The sequence below is a fragment of the Gekko japonicus genome, unplaced genomic scaffold (genome assembly GCF_001447785.1).
Source record: "Gekko japonicus isolate JY-2015 unplaced genomic scaffold, Gekko_japonicus_V1.1 scaffold127, whole genome shotgun sequence".
NCBI lineage: Eukaryota > Metazoa > Chordata > Lepidosauria > Squamata > Gekkonidae > Gekko > Gekko japonicus.
In genome coordinates this window covers 277,134-299,842 of record NW_015170891.1, presented here as the reverse complement: position 1 = coordinate 299,842, position 22,709 = coordinate 277,134, and the positions used below count along the sequence as shown (strand labels likewise).

The 22,709-nt window shown below is 42.0% G+C and overlaps 1 protein-coding gene across 4 annotated transcripts in view; it reads left to right on the top strand.

The window, feature by feature from the left end:
* NEK6 (NIMA related kinase 6) overlaps positions 1–22,709 on the top strand; it is a 209,739-nt gene that overhangs the window by 149,532 nt on the left and 37,498 nt on the right. For 3 of the 4 annotated variants that reach the window (XM_015418434.1, XM_015418435.1, XM_015418433.1), the window contains 5 exons: positions 593–736; positions 1,633–1,695; positions 8,438–8,548; positions 17,520–17,628; positions 18,747–18,854. In XM_015418434.1, the coding sequence (XP_015273920.1) occupies positions 593–736; positions 1,633–1,695; positions 8,438–8,548; positions 17,520–17,628; positions 18,747–18,854 (535 nt within the window). The remainder of the gene's footprint in view (positions 1–592; positions 737–1,632; positions 1,696–8,437; positions 8,549–17,519; positions 17,629–18,746; positions 18,855–22,709) is intronic. The other variant, XM_015418436.1, reaches the window with a different exon arrangement.

Sequence of the window (22,709 nt, the reverse complement as noted above, 5' to 3'; positions counted from 1 at the left end):
GCATAAATATGCACTTCTGTAACAACAGCCGAGAGAAGTTAAACTGCAGCCTAGTCAGATTGTATGCAAGACTAGTTCAGATGAGGGGAGTATTGACTGATGCTTAATGCCTCCCATTGGGACAGGAGACAGGGTAGGGACAGAATTTCCTGTGACACCAATGGGAGTCACCCTGCTTTGGTAGCTATGTTCTTACCTCAGCAAGGATGTATACCTCAGGGTACGCTGATGGTGTCCTGCATGCCCAAACAGCTGGTGACAGAACAGATGTTTCCTGGAGAGGTATAGTGGATTATCCATGAAACTGATGCCATGGGGTGGCTACAGTTGTGTTGGAATACATTAGGTGCACTCTGGAGGGTAATAGCAGGAGATATCACTGGAATACTTTAGCTGGGAGGAGTTAGATTTGCTGCAATTTTGAACACCACTGCTCAAACTAACCTCTGATTAGTATAACTATTTTTTGCTTCTGATTATTTATATGGCAGTAGAGGGGAGTATGTGAGTGTCTATGTATCTGGGGACTATGATATGGATTGTACTTCATTTAATCTAATTTACTCACTATTGTTTTTCTTTCCCCATCAAGCAGAGGCACTTGACATCATATCCATATCGCTGCACACTAGCAGACTTTCAGATAGAGAAAAAGATTGGACGAGGGCAATTCAGTGAAGTCTACAAAGCAACTTGTCTTCTGGACAGAAAACCAGTAGCACTGAAGAAAGTGCAGGTGAGCATCTTAACGACCAAAAGACCAATTTCATATGAGTAACTGATAACTTTTTCTACTACTTTTGAGCATAAATATGCTGGCCAGCTTTCCTGTTCGATGTTTTTTCACCTGTGAATGTTAAAGTTTGGTTCAGACAGTAATTTCCTCAAGATCTTTTTATTTGTGGAATTTGCCATGCACCTCACTTTCATTTCTTGTGTGTACTATTATTTAGTATTTCATGTTCCATAGGTAGACTAGATTTTTACATTTGACATATTCTGGAATACTTTCTGAGTATACATTATCCACCCACTTATGTGGTGAAGGTACTTTATTTAAAGTAGCATTGATTATGCTAACATCATCTTTGCTGGTAGTATTTTTTCCTAATCCTTGAGCAGATTGTTTAGAGTTCCACTAACAGTGAGTTGCCCTCTGATTTTGAGAGTGAATATTAATGTTCTTTGCTTTTAATTAGCAGAGGGGAATATGCAAAAGAAGGCAATTTATTTTGTCAATAGAAAGGAGAAACATAATTGTGCATTATGAGAAGTGCTAGATCATTATTACTGATTGTTTCCCTAGCACTTTTCAGCATGTTCTTATGATTCTCATTTATTTGTATGCTGTAATTTACTTTGGTTTTTTAGAGGTCAACAAACTGATAAAGAACTAACAAGCTACACTTTACACACACACCTATTTTAGCTTCATTTTCTAAATGTTGTTGGTACATTTTCTTTTTTGTTTACAGATATTTTTAGATTTTAAACTACAAGAAGTCTGATGACTGCAGTTTGGGTATTGTTAATGTAGGAAGTTAGGGATTGTGGTGATATAGAACCTGAAAAGTGTAGGATCTTCCATATTTCTTGCTTGACTTTTAAGCTCTATTTTTTTTCCTTTTGAAGATATTTGAAATGATGGATGCCAAGGCTAGACAAGATTGCATTAAAGAAATAGACCTTTTGAAGGTAAGAATTTCTCCAGGTCTGTTGATGATGTTTTGGTAGTGAGCTGGCTATTGTCTTCAAGTGTAACCTAAGATAAGCGGGAAATGTATACAGTCTCTGTAAGAATTCTTTTATTTAGGGTCTGGTTGCAAAGCTCTGACACCTCAATTCTTTTTTTTATTTTTATAATTGAAATGTACAAGATGACAATGGATACCTATTTGTAGATATCCATTATTTTAGCCTTGGGTGTTTCACTCTATGTGAGTTGCTGTTGCAAGTTAATGTTTAAAATTATATATTGTGCTCAGGTAGAGTGTGGTCAAAAGTCCATTGAACATTTTTTGTGGTTTGAGAGTTCATTTAAAACTTATTCATTAAAGTTTTGGCTGGAAGGGCGGGGTAGAAATTTAATAAATCAAAGTTGTTACATAGGTGCTACCAGTTTTTTCATATTATTGCTGAGACACCTGCCAAAAGCTTTCAGCATGGCTAAGCCAGTGTCTTAATATTGTAGAAGTTTTGGTTCCTTTCAACCTGCCAGCTTAGTGAAAGTATTCATTAAGTTTCTGGCTCCTTGCCAACACTTCCTTAGGCTACAGATTGGTCTAAAAAGTGTTAGAATCATCTGATTCTCTGAAGATCAGTTGGAAGTGTTCTGTCTGGCCCCAACTGTTCCCGCTGAAACCCAGAGAATTGTGCAGATCACCCAGTGTGGCAGAGCTTGGACTTGACTGAAGTGTGCTTTAACGGAGCACCCTTCCACTGCTCATAGATTCTTGATCAGGGGAATGCTGAAGCAGTACCTGTTTTTAGGTTGGTAATGCCCAATCCCTGACCTGAATTTTAACAGTGTTGCAATGTTGCCCATAAATTGAGAATATATCAGAACTATTCTGTGTGAGGCCTAAGTAGATAGTGAGGAATAGGCAAAGAATGCCAGGCTAAACAATTGGAAGAGTCTTTAGTGCCTTTGGGATGCAAAACAAGGTGCAGATGGGGATGGGCATTTCCATATGCTTCTCAGTGAATTCAGGCCATAATGTCCACACATGTTAGAATCATTGGCAAGTAAAATCAAAATACTCAGAATGATGGGGGAATATAGATGGTCAATTATCAGCCCTACTGTATAAGATGTCCAGAGGCAACTGCAGATCTTCTTGTGTAAAGCTCACCAGGGAGCCAGATGTTAAGCTGTGAATGTTGTTTTAGCTTGACTGTGAAGAGAGAAATGAGAGATGATGATATGGTAGGATAATTAGCATTTCCATTTATGATGTGCCAGTATCCCATGTATTTTCTGACAGAATTTTTCCTCCTTCACTTGACTTCATGGTGTCCTACTGAGCCCCCAAAGGCTGTCCACGTGTGGTCAAATAAAGCCCTAGCTTCATTTGATAAAGCAGGAACCACATCTGGCTGTAAAATGCTGAGATTACTGCATTAACTCTTTAGAGTGATATCCTTGAGACCCCTTACACAAGCTTTGCTGAATCACATGCAGAAATTCCTGTTTTTAAGATGAACTGGCAGGCACATGATTTGAACCCCATGTCTTTTTTTATAGTTTTCCACCTCAGCTACATTTGGGAAGGCTCACAGTGACCAGAGAACGAATTGCTAGGTTGTTGCCACATTTGGCCTTCTGCAGACAGACCAAAGATAGTGCAGCTGGTAAAATAAGAACTAGGAAAATAAACTGGTGGCTTGAAATCTAGTTGGTGGTAGAGTCTGAGGATAGTCTGTGGAAAAATTGTGATAACAAGGGATTAATGGAACATTGGTATATTTTGAAGCCCTTGGGGCTCAGAGGGATTTGGGTAGGCAGATAGGTCCATGGGGGTGACTATCTGTAGACACGATTTGCTGTAAATTTGTGTTGCATAGGCATCAATGATAGGTTCCTTATTGCTGCTTGGTCCTGGCTCGTGATTACTTGAACTGGGACATAAGTGATCAGATTGTCTTTGAAAGCAGCTGTCAGTGCAAGTTTCCCACCTGAGCTGCGGCACACCATTTTAGGTCCTTTGTTGCCAAGCTTGAGAATCTCTCCTGTATAAGAACATTGCTAAGGGCATCAGTTCATATTCCTTGCTCTATGATGATCACCTTACAAGACCTTTGTGAATTTTAGAGCCCATGTAGGAGTCCATTTCATCTCATCACACACTTTGTTGGGAAGCATTATGAAAAATTGCTAAGAACAGTCCTTGCTGGTGAAACACTTCCATAGCTGCCTCTCAAAGCAGCATGGTAAAAAGTCAGTTTGATAAATCATATTGTATTGCAAATGCACAAGAGATCTCTTAGTAAATGTTGCCTATTGGGCATTCCTTTCAAATGTATCCAAGTTTTTGAATGAAAAGTCCAAGCAAATATGACAGATATTGCCCAAGATGTATATAAATCAGCTCTGAAAAGCTGGATGTATTAGAGCAAAGATCTTAATGTCAACCTGAGAAACAGTTTTTAATGACATGATGCAGGTCAGCATTTTCTAGTAAATTGGTACAGGTGCCAGAGTTTTCCCACTGAGTATGGGAGAGGGCAGAGATGTTCAAGGTTTTGTTTAGAGGCAAGGGAGGGTTCCAAGATGACTGCTTTGCTCTGGCTGTCAGCATCAGCAATTGGAACACGCTTAATTCACTCTTACACAGCTAATAACTTGTCAAATCAATATCTGCAACTCATCTCTTATTAATTGATAGCTCCCTGATGATTGCTCTTACTGTTACATGTAAACCGAAGGACACTTTGCTCTGCTGTACAAAAGCAGATGTAGGAAAAAATACATATTTTGCTTTAGCAAAATACTCTGTATTCAATATGCAGTTTTCAGGTTCTCAAGATAGATTTTTTAGGGCCATTTTATGGAAAGGAGTAAAATTCTAATGTCTAAATTCCCAGCTAGTCTCCACCCAGAGACACAGAATCTCAGCACAGCTTTGAAATATGCCTGGGAAATGTTGTTTTGTAGTTCTTCTGCTGTGATAAAAGCTGTAACTGTTTATATGATTTACAGTAATTTTTGATAAGGGCCATGCTTGTTTTTCTAGAGTAAGCACAACTAGCTGTATCTGACCCAGGATGCACATGAAGCATCTTCTGAAACTTAACAACAACAACAACAACAACAACAACAAAAGAACAAATGAAACATTACTCAAATTGCTTTTTGTTTAACTGTAGGAAGTGAAGATTTGATGCAGCAAGTGTGTAGATGTGATCATACTATAACTGTATTATGTGAAATCAAATGCAAAAGTTTTTTTAACCAATTAGTAATTATAATGATAGAAGCCATTCTTTTTCCTTGAATATTCTTTAGATCATTAAGTGAAGGTCTTATTTCTCAGCAGAGCAGTGAGCATGGGTTAGATCTGAGTTTTCTTCACTGGTTTGTGGATGGTACAAAGAGGGCTACATATATTTATTTTGGTCTGTATGGTTGCTTGCAACCAGCTTGCCTTCTGGGAATTTTGTGTTCCTTCAAAATTTATATCTTAGTTTTTCAATTCCACCTCACGCCAAACCCTATATTTAAATTTTCTGTGAGCTGCACTTTAAACAAATTTGCCCAGTTCTGTAGATACTAAATTAGATTCCATAGCCTTTTCTGGGAAGAACTTGGCAGATGTGCTATAACTACTGTTTTTCAGTGTACTAGTTCTAATTTTGTGGGTGGGAAGGGGGGGTGAATGAGAAGAGTATACATGTGTGACTCAAAATCACCCATAAGTATTTTGTGTTTAATACATTAATTAAGGAAACCTTTAGCATTTGGGAACTGGCACATCCCGAACTCTCCAGTTCCTGAACTGCAAAATGAGTGGCGACAGCCCGGTAATGTGGATCATTATTTGGCCTGCCAGCATCCAGCCTTCCAGTTAGAGACCACTTGCTTTTTTGCATGCATCTTGCTGACAGCGTTGCTCTGCATATACATCAAGCATTCACTTCCATCAAACTTTTAGGCAGCATTAAAGAAATGAGAGAACAGCAGTCGTCCAAACCAGAGTATTTATATGCATTTAAGAATAAGCTGGAGTGAAGGTTCTGTAGTTCTTTTTTTCTGTCCAAAGGCAGAGATCTCGGTAGCCCTCTGCATATAGTGGTGCATTCATTGTCTTTATTATTCATGTGCATGCAGATACAAGTCAGGGATGATGTGGAAAGAGCATTTGTCTGAGGGGGAAGTTCAGTGAATGGGCTTCAGGGGAGTGTGTTGGATTTAATACAGTAGATAATCATAATCAGAATTTCAGCTTTCCCTGTATTTAAGGCAAGAAGACTGGACTTGGAAGCTTTGACTAGTGTCAGGTTTTGGGGCGGTGTTGATAGCCTGATGATTATCCTTTCTATGTGTTTTATTAAAAAATCTTCCCCCAGCCCTTCCATGGAAATTTGTCTTATAAATTCATAAAACTATAATAAGGCACTAAAATAACAAGTAAAACTACTGCAGTAGGAATAACAAAGTAATTGAAGCATGGTCAGTTAAACTAATAAAAACATCACTGAAAACAGGGAACTCCCCCCTCCCAGTTATATAAATACCAAACAAATAAGAAACTAAAACTAACCTCTCAGTGGGCAGATTTAGTAGCCTTGCTACTAAAAAAGAAAGGTGGTGGTGGTGGTAGTTCTGCACTCTGGGTACTGTCATAGAGAAGGTGATCTCCGGTAGCTGCCTGCATGATCTTGGAAGGCAGGAGGATCCAGTGAAGGACCTGTGACAAACCTAGCTTGCTGGCGCATGTGGAGGATGGTGGTTCTTAGGAAAACTGTCACATCCAAGAATGTCATGAATTTGATACCAGGATCAGCTGTGAGCAGTGTTCCCTCTAAGCTGAGTTAGTGTGAGCTAGCTCACAGTTTCTTATCCTCCGGCTCACACATTTTTGCCTTAGCTCAGGAAGGATGGCTCCAGAGGAAGCTAATTGATGCAGCAGCCAAATCGCTCCCACACAACTTTAATGCCAGTCACTCACAAAGTAGAATTTTTGCTCAAGACTCCCACAGCGTAGAGGGAACATTGGCTGTGAGTTACGCAGTTTTTTGTGTAAAATCTGAGTGGTCTTGTTTGGTTAGAAATGTCCAACTTGCTTGTGGGAAGCACTACAGATCTGATTTGTGGGATGACTCTTCTGCTAGGTGCCTGCACATAAATTGTTTTAATTCTAATGCAAGCAGGCATCCGGGCTGTGTGAAGGAGGCTCACCTCTTCCATTGTGAGAGACAGTGTTAAGAATCTGAAAAATCTGAGTTCACGTCTTCACCTTCTCATGAAACTCACTGGGAGACCTTGGGCCAGTCAGTCTCTCTGTCTAACCATACATAGTTATAGTGAGGTTAGAATAGGGAAGGGAGAATCACATAGGCCTCCCTGAACTCCTTGGAGGAAGGGTGGTATAGAAATGTGCTACAGAGTTGAGGAATTAACCTGATTTATTATAAAGGCATTTATGTCAGCTCGGTATCTGTAGTCTTAGTTATCCATGAAAAAGGCACACAGAAACAGCAACTGCCTGCCTGATGAAATGTGTACTTCTCCCTGCCGCACCTCCTCCAATTTATTTTTACTGGGTATTTGGCAAGTAAGATGGGGAGAGAAATGCAACTCAAATTAGTCAAAAGCTGGAGAAGCTGCATCTGCCTTCTTAGCAATGGACTGTGGGCAGTTGTTTTTTTGCACCCCACCCCCAGCTTTAGCTCACTGGGACTTCCCCCTCTGAGATAGTGCATTGGGGGGGGGGGTTGGGAAGTTATGTGTGCCTTAAGTCATATAGGTTTTTCATAAATATTTTAAAGGAATATGTTAATTTCAAATGGGGTGAGTAATTGGAAAGCATTCCTATTTGTGCGTGATAGAAGTTTTGAGACACATAAGGACTTGGGAACGTTAGTTTTAAGCGTTAGTATGTGAGTATGAGATGTTCTCAGTGTCCCAGAATATATTCTTGAAGGATTTTTCTCTTTATACAAAACATCCCCCCCCCCCCCCCCCTGAAATTAAAAAATCCCCTTTGAATGGGGGATAATATTTTAAAGGAATATGTTAATTTCAAATGGGGTGAGTAATTGGAAAGCATTCCTATTTGTGCGTGATAGAAGTTTTGAGACACATAAGGACTTGGGAACGTTAGTTTTAAGCGTTAGTATGTGAGTATGAGATGTTCTCAGTGTCCCAGAATATATTCTTGAAGGATTTTTCTCCTTATACAAAACCTCCCCCCCCCCCCCATCCTGAACATTAAAAATCTCCATTGCATAGGAGGAGGAGAAAGGAATCTCTAATAAACCTGTGTGGTTCTTCTTGTGCTTAAGGAAATAAAGGCTTGCATGGATCACTTCACCCTGACCTGGATAGCCCAGGCTAACTTGATCTCAAAAGCTAAGCTGGGTCATCCCTGTTTAGTACTTGGGTGGGAGATAACCAAGGAAGTCTAAGTTTGATTCGCAGAGGCAGGCAATATGGATCGTGTCTGTGTCAGGGCAACAGATGATCACTCTATAAGCATTTTTTCAGCTTCGTGGTGCTGGGTATTAGTAGGTCAGTAGTAGAATTAGATTTACCTGAGACCTGTCACAGCGGGGTGGTGGTGGTGTTAAAGTAGTTGTTTGCAATGCATTGTGAAATCTGTAATCTTAGTTACTGCTTTACCTGCATTTTGTGTCTATATACCTTTGAGACTTTTTCTGCCTGTACACTCTCACAAGGTGATCTCTTCCTTCTCCTCCCCCTACCCTGTATTTGCAGCAATTGAACCACCCCAACATAATCAAGTATCTGGATTCATTTATTGAAGACAATGAACTTAACATTGTGTTGGAACTGGCAGATGCAGGTGACCTCTCTCAGATGATTAAGGTAATGACGTTAATTTCTTAGGCTGCAAGATTACTCTGAAGTGGAGAGCATCTGGGGAACAAACAGGAAGCTGAAACCAGTGGCTTTTTTTGCCAAAGTGTAAAAGATACCTTAGAATGGGGACGCAGTCATTTCAGAAAGCAGAGCTGCAGTAAATGTCCTACATGATGATGCACTTGATTCATAAGAAGGTTTCCATTATAGTATTAGAAAAATGCTGAATTTCTTAAGGGTGGCAACAACACAAAGAGCTTAGATGCCTGAGCCAATCCAGACCAAAGTCTGATTTTGAGGCTGCTGCAAATGCAGATCTCTATGACAGGATATTCCCTCCTAGGCCAAGTTGATGGAGCAGCTTTTCCATTGACAGGCACTTTTAATTGGGAGGGAGCAACTGAAGGCTTTTCAAAAACCCTCTTGTCCTTCTTTGCCTGCTTGAATTTAGGCCTGAGTTGTTTCAGATGGCTGCTCTTTCCTTGCATTGTGCAACTAGCTTTTGCTCAGCTGTTATCACCTGTTTTTTAATAGTTTCTTTGACATGTTTATCTTGAGTTAGGCATCCCCTGTGAGAACAGATGTAGCCTCTCATATTTTCCTGTTTTGCCACCACTGATCTGAGATGATAGTAAACAATCCTTTAAGAAACTTGCCCCTCCTCCTTAGTGCCAGGCTTTGGGCTTTTCTCAATACCCATGAAAGCCCTGCTTTTGTTCTTAGAGTAATTCTTGTGCAAGCTGCAGTCATTTTCTGTTGTGTGATATCCCACCCACCACTCATAAGGGATTGGAGGATGCGGAGTAACCATGCACTGCTTTTGACAAAAGATGGGTATGTGGCTCTATAGATCAGGAAGCATAGCCTTCTGTCACGGCTCAGGTAGGGTGTCACCTGACGCTGACGCCACTCTGAATTTAGGTTCCCTTGAGAAGGCCCAGAGCACCCTCCCAAGACCTTCAGACCTCCCTTTTGGCTGAATAACAGGCGTGAGGACCAGGCAGAGTGAAACAAGGAAAAGGTTTATTTTATAGGAGGTCAAACAACAAGGTGCAGAATAATAAAAGTAAGTGGGTGAAAAGAAAAGAAATCAAATGCCCTAACGCGTCTAAATATATACTGTCCCTAGCTCACTATTCCAAGTGACACTAGACTACTCACCCTTCCCTCAGGATGAGGGTTTCTTCCTGCAGCAGCCTTCCGTCTGGCTCTGCCCTCTGGGAAGAAAGAACAGCTTCTGCTCTGGCACCAGCCCTTTTGTTCCCCAGCCCTCTTCTTCCTTATTGGTCAATTTTGGCTCCAAAACCTCTCAGGGGCTTCTGGGAGTTGTTGGCCCAGCCTCACCTACTGCTAGCCAGGCCCCCTGGGCCTAGTAGGTCTATAGTGGCACAGCCCAGATCATGACACCTTCAAATAATTCATTTTTGTTAAAGTGGCAGTTGGGATATGCAGTACCAACTTAAAAATTGTTCTCATTTCTGAGTAGTAAAGCCCTGCATCCTACAGAGCAGATGTCAGAATGGATCCAATTAGTACCCATGTTAGTTGGAAATGCCCAACTTTTGAAGGTTTTTGGGTAGAATTTTTTTCAGGGCTTTGACCTTAGGAACGCATATATTGATTCCAGGTAGACATCCAAAATGCCCATTTCAGAGTCTGCCCTACTGTTTTGCTATAGTATTTCTTTATTTAGTTGCTTTGGATGAAGTCAAGGGCTGACCTTAGCATAATGTTTTAGTAGAATGATCTAACTCAAACCCTAGGGCTGATGCAAGGTGACATTCTCTCTAGTTCTTTTGATGGAGCTGCAAGTGCCTGTGAGGCAGTGGCCCAGGCTAGTTGTTGCATTTCAAAGTTAACCAGTGCTCAGCCCAAAATGAATTACATCTGCAAGTGCAGAGTTCCCTTTTTCTTTTGAGCGCTGACATTTTTCAATCTGTGTCAGAGAGATGGTGATAATGTGCTATAGTGGATTGACTGTGGGACCCAGGTGCACATCAGCTGCAAAGCTTATTGGGGGACCTTGGGGCACTTATTGTCTCTGAGTAAGCTACTCTACAGGGTTGTTGTGAGGATAATTTTTTTAGAGGGAAGACCATATATGCTTAACACATGCAGCGAGTCATCTGTTCTGTTACCGGAGAACAGATGTGATTATTGTAAAGGAGGTTTTGAACAGCTTCATTTCCCCCCTCCAGCAATGAGTGCGTTCTCACTGGCCACCCCATATCTTTGGAACTTACTCCCCATGCAGATACATTACTGCAGGATTTCTGAAGTTGGCTGAAGACTTTTTTGTTTTAAGAACACCTTTTTAAATTGAGTTCTCGCCTGATTTTATTTATTTATTTCGATTTATTCCGATTTATATCCCGCCTTGCCTGCACAGACAGGCTCAAGGTGGTGTACAGCAGTTAAAATACATTAAAACACGGATGCAAAGGTGCAGTACTATAAATTACTATAAAATTTCACAACAACAATATATATAAAAGTGCAGTTAAGTGCAGATGGCTATTGCTGTAAAATAATCCAATGTAGCTAAGCTGGTATCTGAGTTGTTCTTAATGCCATTAACGTGAGGGCTGTAACAGTTCAGTTTTTAATAGCTTAATCATCAGTGGTGGCTCCTAATCGAAGGCCTGGTGGAAGAGCTCCATTTTAAAGTATGTTAAATTCTTACTGTTTTATTTGCTTTTTAAATGTTATTGTTGTGTCATTTTTGTATTCTGTTAATTTGCAACCCATATTGAGTTCTTCTCTTAAAGTGGAAAGGCAGCATATAATGGCCTAAATAAATGAATAATTGCTTGCTGTCTTAAACTTGGGGGGGGGGAGAATGAGGCAAATGAAGCAAGGAAAGATGGCTTTAGTGATGTTTGTGGACAATCTCAGTCTTCAGATGGACAATGGAGTGCATCTCTACTATTGTTGATAGATCAGTCAGCAGCCTTTGGTTCAGTACCGAAGTGCCTGAAAGGTGAGGTGGGTCTGGGAAGAGCAGTGCTGAGAGGTCTTTTCTATCAAACTGATTACAAAAAGTTGCAGTGGGAGATGCTGATTCATCCCCTTGGGAGCTGACATGGAGGATGCTGTAAGGCTCTGTGTTATCTCTCATGTTGTTTAAGGCGCCTTAATGAGATCACCCAACCTTTTGGAGTAGGTTGTCATCATTATGCTGACAACACCCAGCCATATATTACTTTAAATAAGCCACCATTGGCTGCTGTCCCTATCTTAGCTAGGGGTGTGCATTCAGTTTATCCCAGCTGGAAAAACCCCACCCCCCTAAAATACCTTACTGGTATTTTTGGGGTATTTTTCAGCTAGATATCAGCTGGGGTATTTATCTGGCTATCAATATGAATGAGCCTGAAAAATCCTGAAAATATTTAGGATTTTTCAGGGCTTCCGGATAGCTGCCGTTAAAGGGTGTTTAAAGGGATTGCAGTCCCTTTAAACACCTTCCAGGTGAAGCAGCAGCTTGGGGAAGGCATTTAAAGGAACCGTGGTCCCAGTCACATGGGCCGGAAAATGCGGTGGGGAAGCATGGCTGTTTGCCCCGGAGCAAAATAACGTGCGGCCGCCCAATCACACATCCTGTCGAGGTCCCGTGGTTAGGGGGTGAGGTGCCGATCACATGGCTATCCTGCAGCGCAGCAAAGAAGTGGCACGGTGCGATCACAGCAGCAATCGCTAGGCGCCGCTTCCATGGCAAACAGGTGTGGGTTTTTTTACCAGTTTGTGTGCATGCGCCATTGGGCGTTTTTGCGCATCCTGCGGAGACTTGGGGGGGACACCCCTTGTTTGCGAAGGAACATCGGCGGGCGCCAGATGCCACGGGATTCCACCGGAAACGCAATTGAACACCCGCCCTTGCCCCGCAGTGTCCGGAAACCAGTACCTCATAAGTACTAGTTTTTTAGTCTTCGGCGGGAAGGCACGGGATAGCCACGGGAGCACTACGCTTCTCAGATGTTGCAGTGTGATCGCGCCCAGAACATCCGCCTATCATCCATATCTTTAGCATGGCAAATGCTCCATGTGACCGGGGCCCGTGTTCCCTTTAAATGCCTTTCCCCCTATCCATTTGAAACAATGGGGGATGGAGGCACCATCTTCTGGGGGGCCCTGTTCCAATCTTTTTGAAACTTGGAGGGATTTTTGAGGAGAAACACTAGCAGCTATGCTGCAAATTTGGTTCCTCTATCACAAAAAACAGCTCCTACAGAGCCCCAGGTATGATCCCAGTGGGGATCATTGACTATAATGGTCTCTATAGGGTATAATGGAGAAAAAAAAATTGGCAATCCTGAATATTTACCAAATCTGAATACCATACCAGTATTGGGATTCAAGAATATCGGGAAATACCAATATTTTTTTGGGTTCAATGTACCTGAACGCGAAACATACTGATTTTTTTTCCTTGCACACCCCTAATCCTAGCCCAATGTCTAAATGCAGTGGTCAAATGGATGAGGGAGAACAAACTGAAGCTGAATCCAGAAAAGATGGAGGTGATGCTGGTCAGAAGGGCTACTGATTTAAATGGGTTTGTTCTTTTTATGATTGATAGTGTGCAGCTTTTGCTGAAAGACTCTGTAAAGAGCTTGGGAGTCTTACTGACTGTCATCTTCTGTTGGATAAAGAGTTATCTGTGACAGGGAATCCATGACAGGCAGCAGTTGAATGGAGAGAGGGAGAGAGAAGCCTCTCCAAGTGTTGGGAAAACCACATGGGTGCCATGTGCCAGGGAGAGACCTTGGTCAACCAGGCCTGGAGGGCATGGTGGAATAGAGCCTACAGGTCAGATCATGACTGTTCCATCACACACTTCATGACCCATGGTCCGCGTACTTGAAGAACTGCCTCCCCCAGTATGTATCCATGCAGCAGCTTCACAAGTCCCAGCATGGTCTACTAGCAGTACCCTCCTCCCATCTAAGGCACATGTAGTAGCATTATGTCCCTACTCTTTCTCAGTGACTTCCCCATGCCACTGGAACAGCCTCCCAGAAGAGGCCAAGGGGGCTCCTGGGATCCTGGCTTTATGGCACAGCTGCAAATCAGAGTATTTCAAGACAGCTTTTGGGGCAGCCTGAGTCTGGGCAAAGGGGAAATACTCTGCTGATAGGAGCATAAGGAGTTTCTAGATTGGTTTTTAATGTTTTATATCTGTTGTTCTGATGTTTATTTTATTAGTCTGTTCTCATATTGTTACCTGCTTTGGCTCCTGAGATGTTCAGGAGAAAGGCAGGCATATAAATGTTTGAAATAAACAATACACAATGTTAAGTGTAAAAGCATTTTAGTATAATAAACAAGGGGTGGACCCGCGATACTCGCGGGGGGGGGCCCTTGAAGAGAATCTGGGATTCCTAGAGACTCGTTTTAAAGTGCACGCTACCCGGTTGTGTGAGAATTTCCCCAGCATTTTCTGCCTCCTTTTAAAAAAATTTAAAATGCGGCACCTACAGCTCAGCAGCCGCCAAACGAATCGCCCTCCCCCCAGGCCAGCAGGTCTTTCTCCATCCCTAGCAAGTTTTGAAGAAAGCTCTCAGCGGAGGGAAGAAGCCACTGAGGCGGCAAACGGAAGAAGAGCCTGTGGAGACGCTCAAGCCAAGGGACGCCGCCGGGGAGATGGTCTGCGAGCCGTCCCGCCCCCCAGCTCGCAGGAGACGCGCCAGAAGCTTGTCTGCAAGGCTGCGAAACGCCTTCCCAGTTCAGCTGTCCTGCACCGAATTTCGAAGGAATCCCAAATTTGCTTCTCTGAGATCGAGACCCCCCCCCCCGACCCGGCACTGAAGCGAGGGGCGAGCGGGGAGCCGCTCGCCCCTCGCTGTTTCCCTCCCTCCCCAACCCGGCACTGGCTCCTTAGCAGTCGTCGTCGGTTTTCTCTCCCCCCCACCCCCAGCTCCAAGCCGATGGCCAAGCCACTCGGCCCTCACCGCTCTAGCCCCCCCCGCTCGCCGCTTCCCTTCCAAGCGGCGGCGGCGGCAGCCTGGGTCGCAGAGCATTTCGTGCGCATGCGCACGGAACGCTCTGGCAGTTTCGGGGGGATTTAAACATCTCCCCGATTCTTTTGTCAAGATTTACGATTTTTGTGCACACGTGGGGACTGGCCCACGTGTGCACAAACCTCCCCCGGTCCCCCAGCTGCCCCCGGAGCGCTGATTTAGCGATCCGCACTCCGGGGGCAACTTGGGTATTAGATATATAGATAAGGAAATGACAATTAATGTGGCTAAAACCATAATGGGCTCCTCATGATTATCAACTGAGTACCACCCAGGGTTGCCACTCTCTACAAGTATTTCATGTGGCTTTGGTCTGCTGCTTGGTTTATATATGTCTTGTGTTTCCACCATGTGCTGAATAACACTATGTCTGAAGAAGAGATGCATGTCTGTAAACTCATGTGGCCCTGCTTCCTGCATCTCTGCTATGTGTTTATTACTGTACCTCTCACATTCATCTTTTGTGGTACTTATTGTACATTATACCTTTGGAGGAAAAAATAATTTTTCAGCTTTAAATTAGAATCCAAGTTTTGAGACTTTAATTGTCAGGAAACACCTACCACTTCCTCATCTCTTTCCTATGTGTTCGGGGAGTTGGTAGAAATAGCAGTAGCAATGCTCAGAAGATGGTTTTAAAACCAATACACCCCAAACCCAGAGATCGTCTTTGCTGTGCCCCTGTCATCTGCATTATTTATGAGGCATTATAAAGCTGATGTAACTGAGGGTTGCTTGCAGTACAACCCACTGGAGAATTTTGGCTTTCTGTTAAATGTCAGGGAAATCTTATTGGACATGACATTTAAGAAGATTGCTAATTGTGGCCTAGCATACCCTCCCCTCCATGTTTCAATGAGAGGGAAGCTGGTGTTAGGGAATAAATAATACTTTTCAGCCTCTGCTGCTCTGCAGTATCTCATAATAGGCTTTGCTTTGAAATGCTGGCAAAAGCCGTTATGACTAAAATGCATAAGAGTTCCTTGGCTCTGGGCAAGGCAGGTTAGCTCCAGGACAGTTTTGCGTTGGGAGTATTTGAAGGGATTGAACCTCTACTTGAATGTATGGTGGGAAGTTTCTGAATGCCGCCTCTTTTTACTGCCCAAAACCTGGGTTTCTTAGATCCTAATCTGACATTTTAACCAAGTACATCATGCTCACTCTCACAAGAAGCCTGATGGAAACATGAGGAGAACAAGTACAGCAGAACACGAGATATGCTTTTCTGCAACTCAGGGCTAGTCGGCACTTATGCACAGTCCCTTTAGCTGTAGAGCAGAACTCAGGGATTCCCTCAAACCGAGTCTGAAAAACACATTTGTATTCCTGCCCCAAGCTGACTGCAAGTGGTTCCACATCCAGCTTCTCTAAAAGAGTTGGTACATCTGTTCACACCCTCAGCCAGGGGTCTCCAGCTTTTTTGAGCCTGTGGGTGCTTTTGGAATTCTGACACAAGGTAGTAGGCACAACCTCAAAATGGATTCCTGTGGAGGTGGAGCCAGCCTCAAAATGGCTGCCCTTGGAGGTAGTGCCAGCCTCAACACGTCAGGGAGTGGGGTTATGCAAAAATCTGATACTAACTCTTCAGCATTTCAGGAAGAAGCTCTGACTAACATAATACCTTCTAAAATTAACTTATTGTTTAAAAATAATTTCTTCCATACAGTTCACCTTTAGTCCCTCAGTGAAGATCCTTGTGCTATGGTGGCAGCAGCTGCCAAACAATTTTTTAAAATCTGAACAGCTAATCAGAAACCCTGCTGAATGGCCCTTCACACTTTCTAAAAACACTTGGTGGGCACCAGGGAAAGTGTTGGCGGGCACTATGGCAGTCATAGGCCCCACACTGGGGACCCCTGCCACAGCATTTTCTGGTTTAGGTAGGCTCAACCCCTGAGACAGGAGGATGGTTAGCTCCATAAATTCACTAACAGCAAGGAAGCCTAGCACCTGGAATCTTACAGACAGATTTGTTGTTATAGCCCAGCTAAAAAAGATAATATGGAGGAGCTGTGCTGAAATAGGAGGAAATGTTGATGATTGGATGTATGTATATATGCACTGTGTATTATCTGTGCCAAAACTGATACCTTGAGTCTCTAGCTTGTAGTCAATGGTCAGTCTTTATAATTCAGTGGGTTGAAGTGAAAGCAGGTTCAGTGTCATACCTGCTCTGTTGTTCCTAGGATTTACTTCCCATCCAGCCTTCTTTTCTTTATTTTTGCAACCCTGTTTATTGCCAGAATTCCAAATCCTTGGAAGAAAATAGTGAAAATGGAATAGTATACAAGTGAGGTACAATATGAATGCTAATTTGCCTAATTCAGTGTGTAGAATCTCTGTTGCACACATGCGCACACAGGCTCCAGTGTTACTCAGTATGTTTTGAGAGATTATGTATAAATATTCAAGATATCCTGTGACGTTCTTGATTTGGATGTTTCAGCATTCCTGGCCTTTATACCCATGTGCAGGTTGCTGAGGAAGCTCTGCCACACCTGATCTGGAGGAGTACACCATGGCTTGTTGTTATGTTGTCTAGGGCTTGTTGTTATGTTGTTATGTTGAAGATAGATGATGAACATCTTCAATTTTTTTTAAAAAGAGAGAAATCCTTTTGTTTCTTAAGGCAAAGTATGCCCAACATTTGTTGTTTTCAGGCATTAAATATGTTCTGCATGGTAATTAACTAGATTAATGCTAATTATAATCGGTGTCCATTCAAAAATGTCAAACCTATTTAAGCATCTTTTTCATAATGCTGTTAATTAGTGAATTGCACTGAAGTTTATACACATAGGCAAGGAGTTAACTGCTAAGAGGAGGCTAAGCTTCTCTGCTGATAGTCTTGAGGACACTGGCAAGGTGGCAGCTGGCAGTCATGGTTGCCTTGCCAGAGTAGAGAGACAGGGACATGTAACTGCTTTGTTCATCTTGTTTTTATTTTCTCTCCACAGTATTTTAAAAAGCAGAAGCGGCTAATCCCAGAAAGAACAGTTTGGAAATACTTTGTGCAGTTGTGCAGTGCAGTTGAACACATGCATTCCCGCAGGGTGATGCACAGAGGTAACATTAATTCAGTCTCTTTTCGCTGAATAATAGTATAATGTTCCAATTAGTAAGCGCCTGCATTCAAAAACAATTATGCTGATGTTCAGCCAGTGTGTTTAGAGAGACAGTGGAGCTTGCAAGATGGATTTCTCCTTGTGCCTGATGCCTGATTGTTAAAGCATTCAGCCTAAACTGATCAGGGATTATGAAGATGAGCTCCCTCCAGTCACCATCACTGATATTTGGTAAAAGTGTCAAAGCCTCCATTAGAACTGCGGCAGAAGCATTAATGCTGAGGGTAGTGGGTGTAGCAAGTCTGCGCAATGGCTTCCTTTCAGTAGTGGGGTCCTCCTTAGAGGCTCTAGACTAATGCAGACAGTAGACTCCCTCCAAAAAGCAATCTTTTTTCATTTTTAAATGCACAGTCAGTGTTTTGAAAGAAAGACACTTCAGGGAATACAAATGTGCCACAAAGGAACAGATGCTTGTCCTGCTGCCGTTTTCAAATTTGTCATCTTTTAGATGTAGCAAACATTTTGCTGAATCCACATAGTATTCTGTTCTTTCAAGGTTCCTATGTAGTGCTTTTTCATCAATAGATCTCAAAGGGCTTTCCTTTCATCCCATTGTAAACAGCACAGGAAACCCATGAGTTAGGCTGCTATTTCTTTTCCTTTTTTACAGATGTGAAACTGGTGCTCAAGAAGCCCTTTCTGCAAACCTCCTGGCTGTGATATCCTTATCAGCATACCATTTTTCTAGAATTAAAGGGAGGAATGCTGTTGCTATGAATAGGTTCACATTTTTAACACAAGCAAATATTAGGGATAAAGAGGTGTTTTTTGTTGCGTGTGTCTGTGTGAGAATGTCTTTATTGTTGCTTTCTGAAAATGTAAACTGGTTTTGTAAAAAGAAAACTAGTCTTCCAAAGCATAACATATTCTATACAGCTCTGGTGTTTCTGTCTAATCTAAAAATTTTGTCTGGTATGCAAAATATACTGAGAAATGTTCCTGCTTTTAAAAAGGAGTAGGAAAATGCCTTGGGAGATGTAGGAATGAGATTACAAATTGTGGAAACTGGTTAGCTGTCTTGGGGAATTTGACCTTCTTTCTTTCTCTCCTGTTTTCCAGACATAAAACCAGCCAATGTGTTTATAACAGCTACTGGAGTAGTGAAGCTGGGAGATCTCGGACTGGGCCGCTTTTTTAGCTCCAAAACCACTGCCGCACATTCCTTAGGTAACGTTAATGATAACCCAACTCAGTTGGCACCTCAGCTTAAGAAAACTTGCTTGTTAAAAAACTGCTTTTAAAAATCTATTAATGGTTCAGTTCTCTTTGTTATGATCAACACCCAAAGCTTCACAAGTTCCTTTCGCCACAACATTGTTCTCCTTGGATGCCCCAAGCAGCAATTTCTAAAGATCTGAAACATTCTGTGTAAGTTGGTGAGCAAAGTTCTATGAAGACCTGAAAAGGAGAATTTTGATTAGTTCACTTGAGTTCTAAAAGCATTCAAGAAAGGGCTTTGTGTCTCCTTACCCCCTTCCTCCCCCCCCCCCCAAAAAAAAACTATCTTGTGCCCCTCAGAACACTGAGAGCTGTGCAAAATTGTTATGCCTTGACTTTTAGGAAAGGGTATACTGTGGGTACCCATTTTGTCCCAGAGGCCATTCAGAAGTTCTGCTACCTGGTCAGGTGACTGCAGCCTATGGTTTGTAGCCCCTTTTCTGTCTTCTAATAGCCAGTCTGCTTGGAGAAGGTCTGATGATGCCCTGTGATTTAGTCTTTATCAGACTTGTCCAGCAAATGGGCATTTTGTATCTCAGAATATGTCTGGAGAGGAAACTGCTGAGAGCTGATTTTGGTGTATCTATAAATCACTGTAATGGTAAAGCACAAGGAGGAAAAGATGGCGGAAGGCTTCTGGTGTGGAACTTTGCATTCTTGCTATACTCTATCTAGGTCTTCTCATTGGCTCACAGTTAACTTGCATACAGATCTCTGTGTGGAGTTCCTTCTAGCTACTATTCCACTGCTATTTGCAAAATATTAATGTTCATGTTGTTGTTGCCCCTGTTGCTTTCTTTGGTGGCATTCCACATCCCAATCTAAAGACCTGAAAACTGGGCTTGTGACATATTTAGTGATCTTCAGCATCATGAAAACATGGTGGTCTCTGATACTGTTATCTCCACACTTTTCAATGGAGGCATATTAGTAGCTCCTCTGTGCTTCCTGTTAATGCTTCCTAAGGTCTTCTACTGCCATGAGCAGAAACTGGAAGAAACCAGACTTTATAAGCCAAGCCTAAGAAGTTCCACTTCTTAATCTGGCTTTAAGAAATGACTTAAAATCAATATTTAACATGTTCTCTTGGTGTAGATTTCTCAGAACTATGTCAGGTTTGATCCAATCAGCTTTTTCACTCAGTATCACCTAGTTTTCTTTGTTTCCACAGCCCTTATCCCATATGGCTTTTGTCTATATAGAACCTGTGATCTCCAATGTAATCTTTTTGTGTAGTCAATGAAAGAAACCCCATTCCTTTTTCGTCACAGGAGAAGCTGGTTGGATCTAGCCCACTTTGTGTTTGTGCAGTCATCCACAAGGGATGTTCAGGACTATGTGTGGCAGGCCTTGAACTGTGAGGGACGGGAGAGAAGAGAGCTGCTGTGGTGTGTTGATTGTGGGTCAAGGAATTTGAGATTTGTTTGCTACATACACAGTATTCTGTTCTGTCTAAAACACTTAGTTTGGCAAGAGCTTTGGCTGTGGAATGAGACTATGGCATAACATACACTGGCAAAACAAGAAAGGGTAGTTTTGGTCAGTGGATATACTAGATACAAATACTTATCAGACAGACTCTGCACTAAAAATGTTACACACGTGACACAAGCTGAGCCAGAAGTTCTGTGTACATGAGTTACAGCTTTAATTTGTGGTCCAGAAAACAAAGATTAGCATGATACTAATGAGATACTCTTGGAGAATGCAGAAAGGGAGTGTTATGTTAGAATTTATCAAGCCCAAGAGAAGATCTCCCTCTCCCACCCAGGGCATAAAATGTCACTTTACCCATGCTCCTTCTGGCCTGTTGTCATCCAAGACTGCAAAGGAGAATAAACTTTGCCACACCAGCCTAGTTGTCAGGAGGAACAGGATTAAAGTATATATTGTTTACAGTAATACAAAATGAATTTGACTTCCTTGTGGTGGTATCAAAGGACACATACACCTTGAGAAAGTTCCAAAAGAATCCTTCAAAAATCTGCCTGTTCCTTCCTAATTTGCCTCTTTTAGCAAACTAGTTTTTCCAGGTCCATCCAATATGATCAAATACAGTTTTAGTATGCAATTAAGTGAACCCTGATTCAATTTTGTAGAATGAAAACCAAAGCCCATAATGAGCTGAACAACTCCATCACTGAAGGGGTTTGAAATGCCACAGGTATTTTCTGGGGCGTATGAATACCCCTCTACATGTTTCTACTTGAGTGACTCTGGGAAAAATGTATTTGAACACAGTTGGTTTTTTTTCCTCTGAGGACATAGTGAATGTGCTGATAACTTCTTTGGTGAAGGAAGCATAGCTGTATGCTTGTGAGACTTTTAAAGTCTCAGAAATAAAACTATCTGATGTGTTTCAGTAACCATGCTGGGGCTTGCCCAGAAAAGTTCTAGTTGTTGTAGCAAAGATCTTGTATAGACTGTTAACTAAGCATCTTTCTAAGGTGCTACTGGACTTGTATCTAAGCATTCTTATGTGACCTTTGATATCCCTTCTTTTGTGAAAGTAGTTCTTATTTACTCAACACTCTCCACAGTTTAAGGGCAAAATTGTTCAGGGATTCTGAAGTCTTCTGTGCTTGCTAGCTTTATGTTTAAATTATAGTTGACAATGTGAATTATTAATGGAAGAGAGGGCATATAGATCAGAAATCCAACTTTCAAACAGGTTATGCATATAGCCAGGTGGTTCACAGCATATAGCTTCACAGGAGTAGTTCATTTGTGAGATTTTCATTATTTTGAGTCTTCCATCTCTATTTGTCCAATAGAAAGTGCCCTTTTAATACTGTTTTCTTGCCAGGTTCCGATAGCAAGGACACAAAGACATATGTCATTATTGACATTCCTTCATTTGTAGCTTCCTCCTCAGTGCAGACTTGCCAAGTCCAAGTATAGGCTGCTTTTGGAAGCATTGTGTAAGACCTGCCTGCTGGGGTTGGTCTTTGTCCTCATAGGAAAGGGTGTAAGTTTCAGTGGGTTGGATCCAGTGATTCCCTATCACTGTAATGTGTCTTCCTTTGACAGAAAGAACCTTGCTGCAATGGAGGAAGATGCTTTTTTGGTGAAAGGGAGTCATCAGATTTAACCCAGTGATTTTTAGTTCTTTTTTATTTAAAGTGTATTGCTTTCATTCCAAACTCTTCAGGCGGGCTAAATAAATATTGCTCAAACCGTCAAGCCATGACAGTTTTCTAGGAAGGAGTGACCTCCTTTGATAGCATTAACATGTTTCAAGTATCATCTTGTCTGGCTGCATTAGAAGTCTTTGCAGTTATACCTGATGTCCTGTTCTTAACCATCTAGTTCATGGGATGCCCATCTGACCAACCCTCTTTGTGCCACTTCTCATATTCACTTTGAGTGCATCTTAAATGTTTTTGAGTTGTTGCTTGACGTTACAGCATTAATTGCATAGATGCATAACCCTTGGTTGCTATGGTGAAGATATTTTGTGTGTTCTCGTGCATTCTACAGAAAATGGCACGAATGCTACTCTTCAGGTATATGTGGGGGCAAGCTGTGCCATACCAAAGAAGTCTCCCTCTTCCTAGCCATTTAAAATTACATCAGCTGAAGGCAGAAATGGGTTCACGTCCAGTGCTATGATTTTATCCTATTTGACTGTTGTAGTTATTAAGCATAAATTAAACATGGGATCTAGTAATACCCAGAAGCCAGGCAGCCAGTGTCAGACATTCCAATTGAGAGAAGTGCATATTCTGAAGCCCTCCTTGATGGCTACTGTTGCTGTACCTCAGGGAAATGACATCCAGGAAACAAGTTAAAAGATGTCTGAAT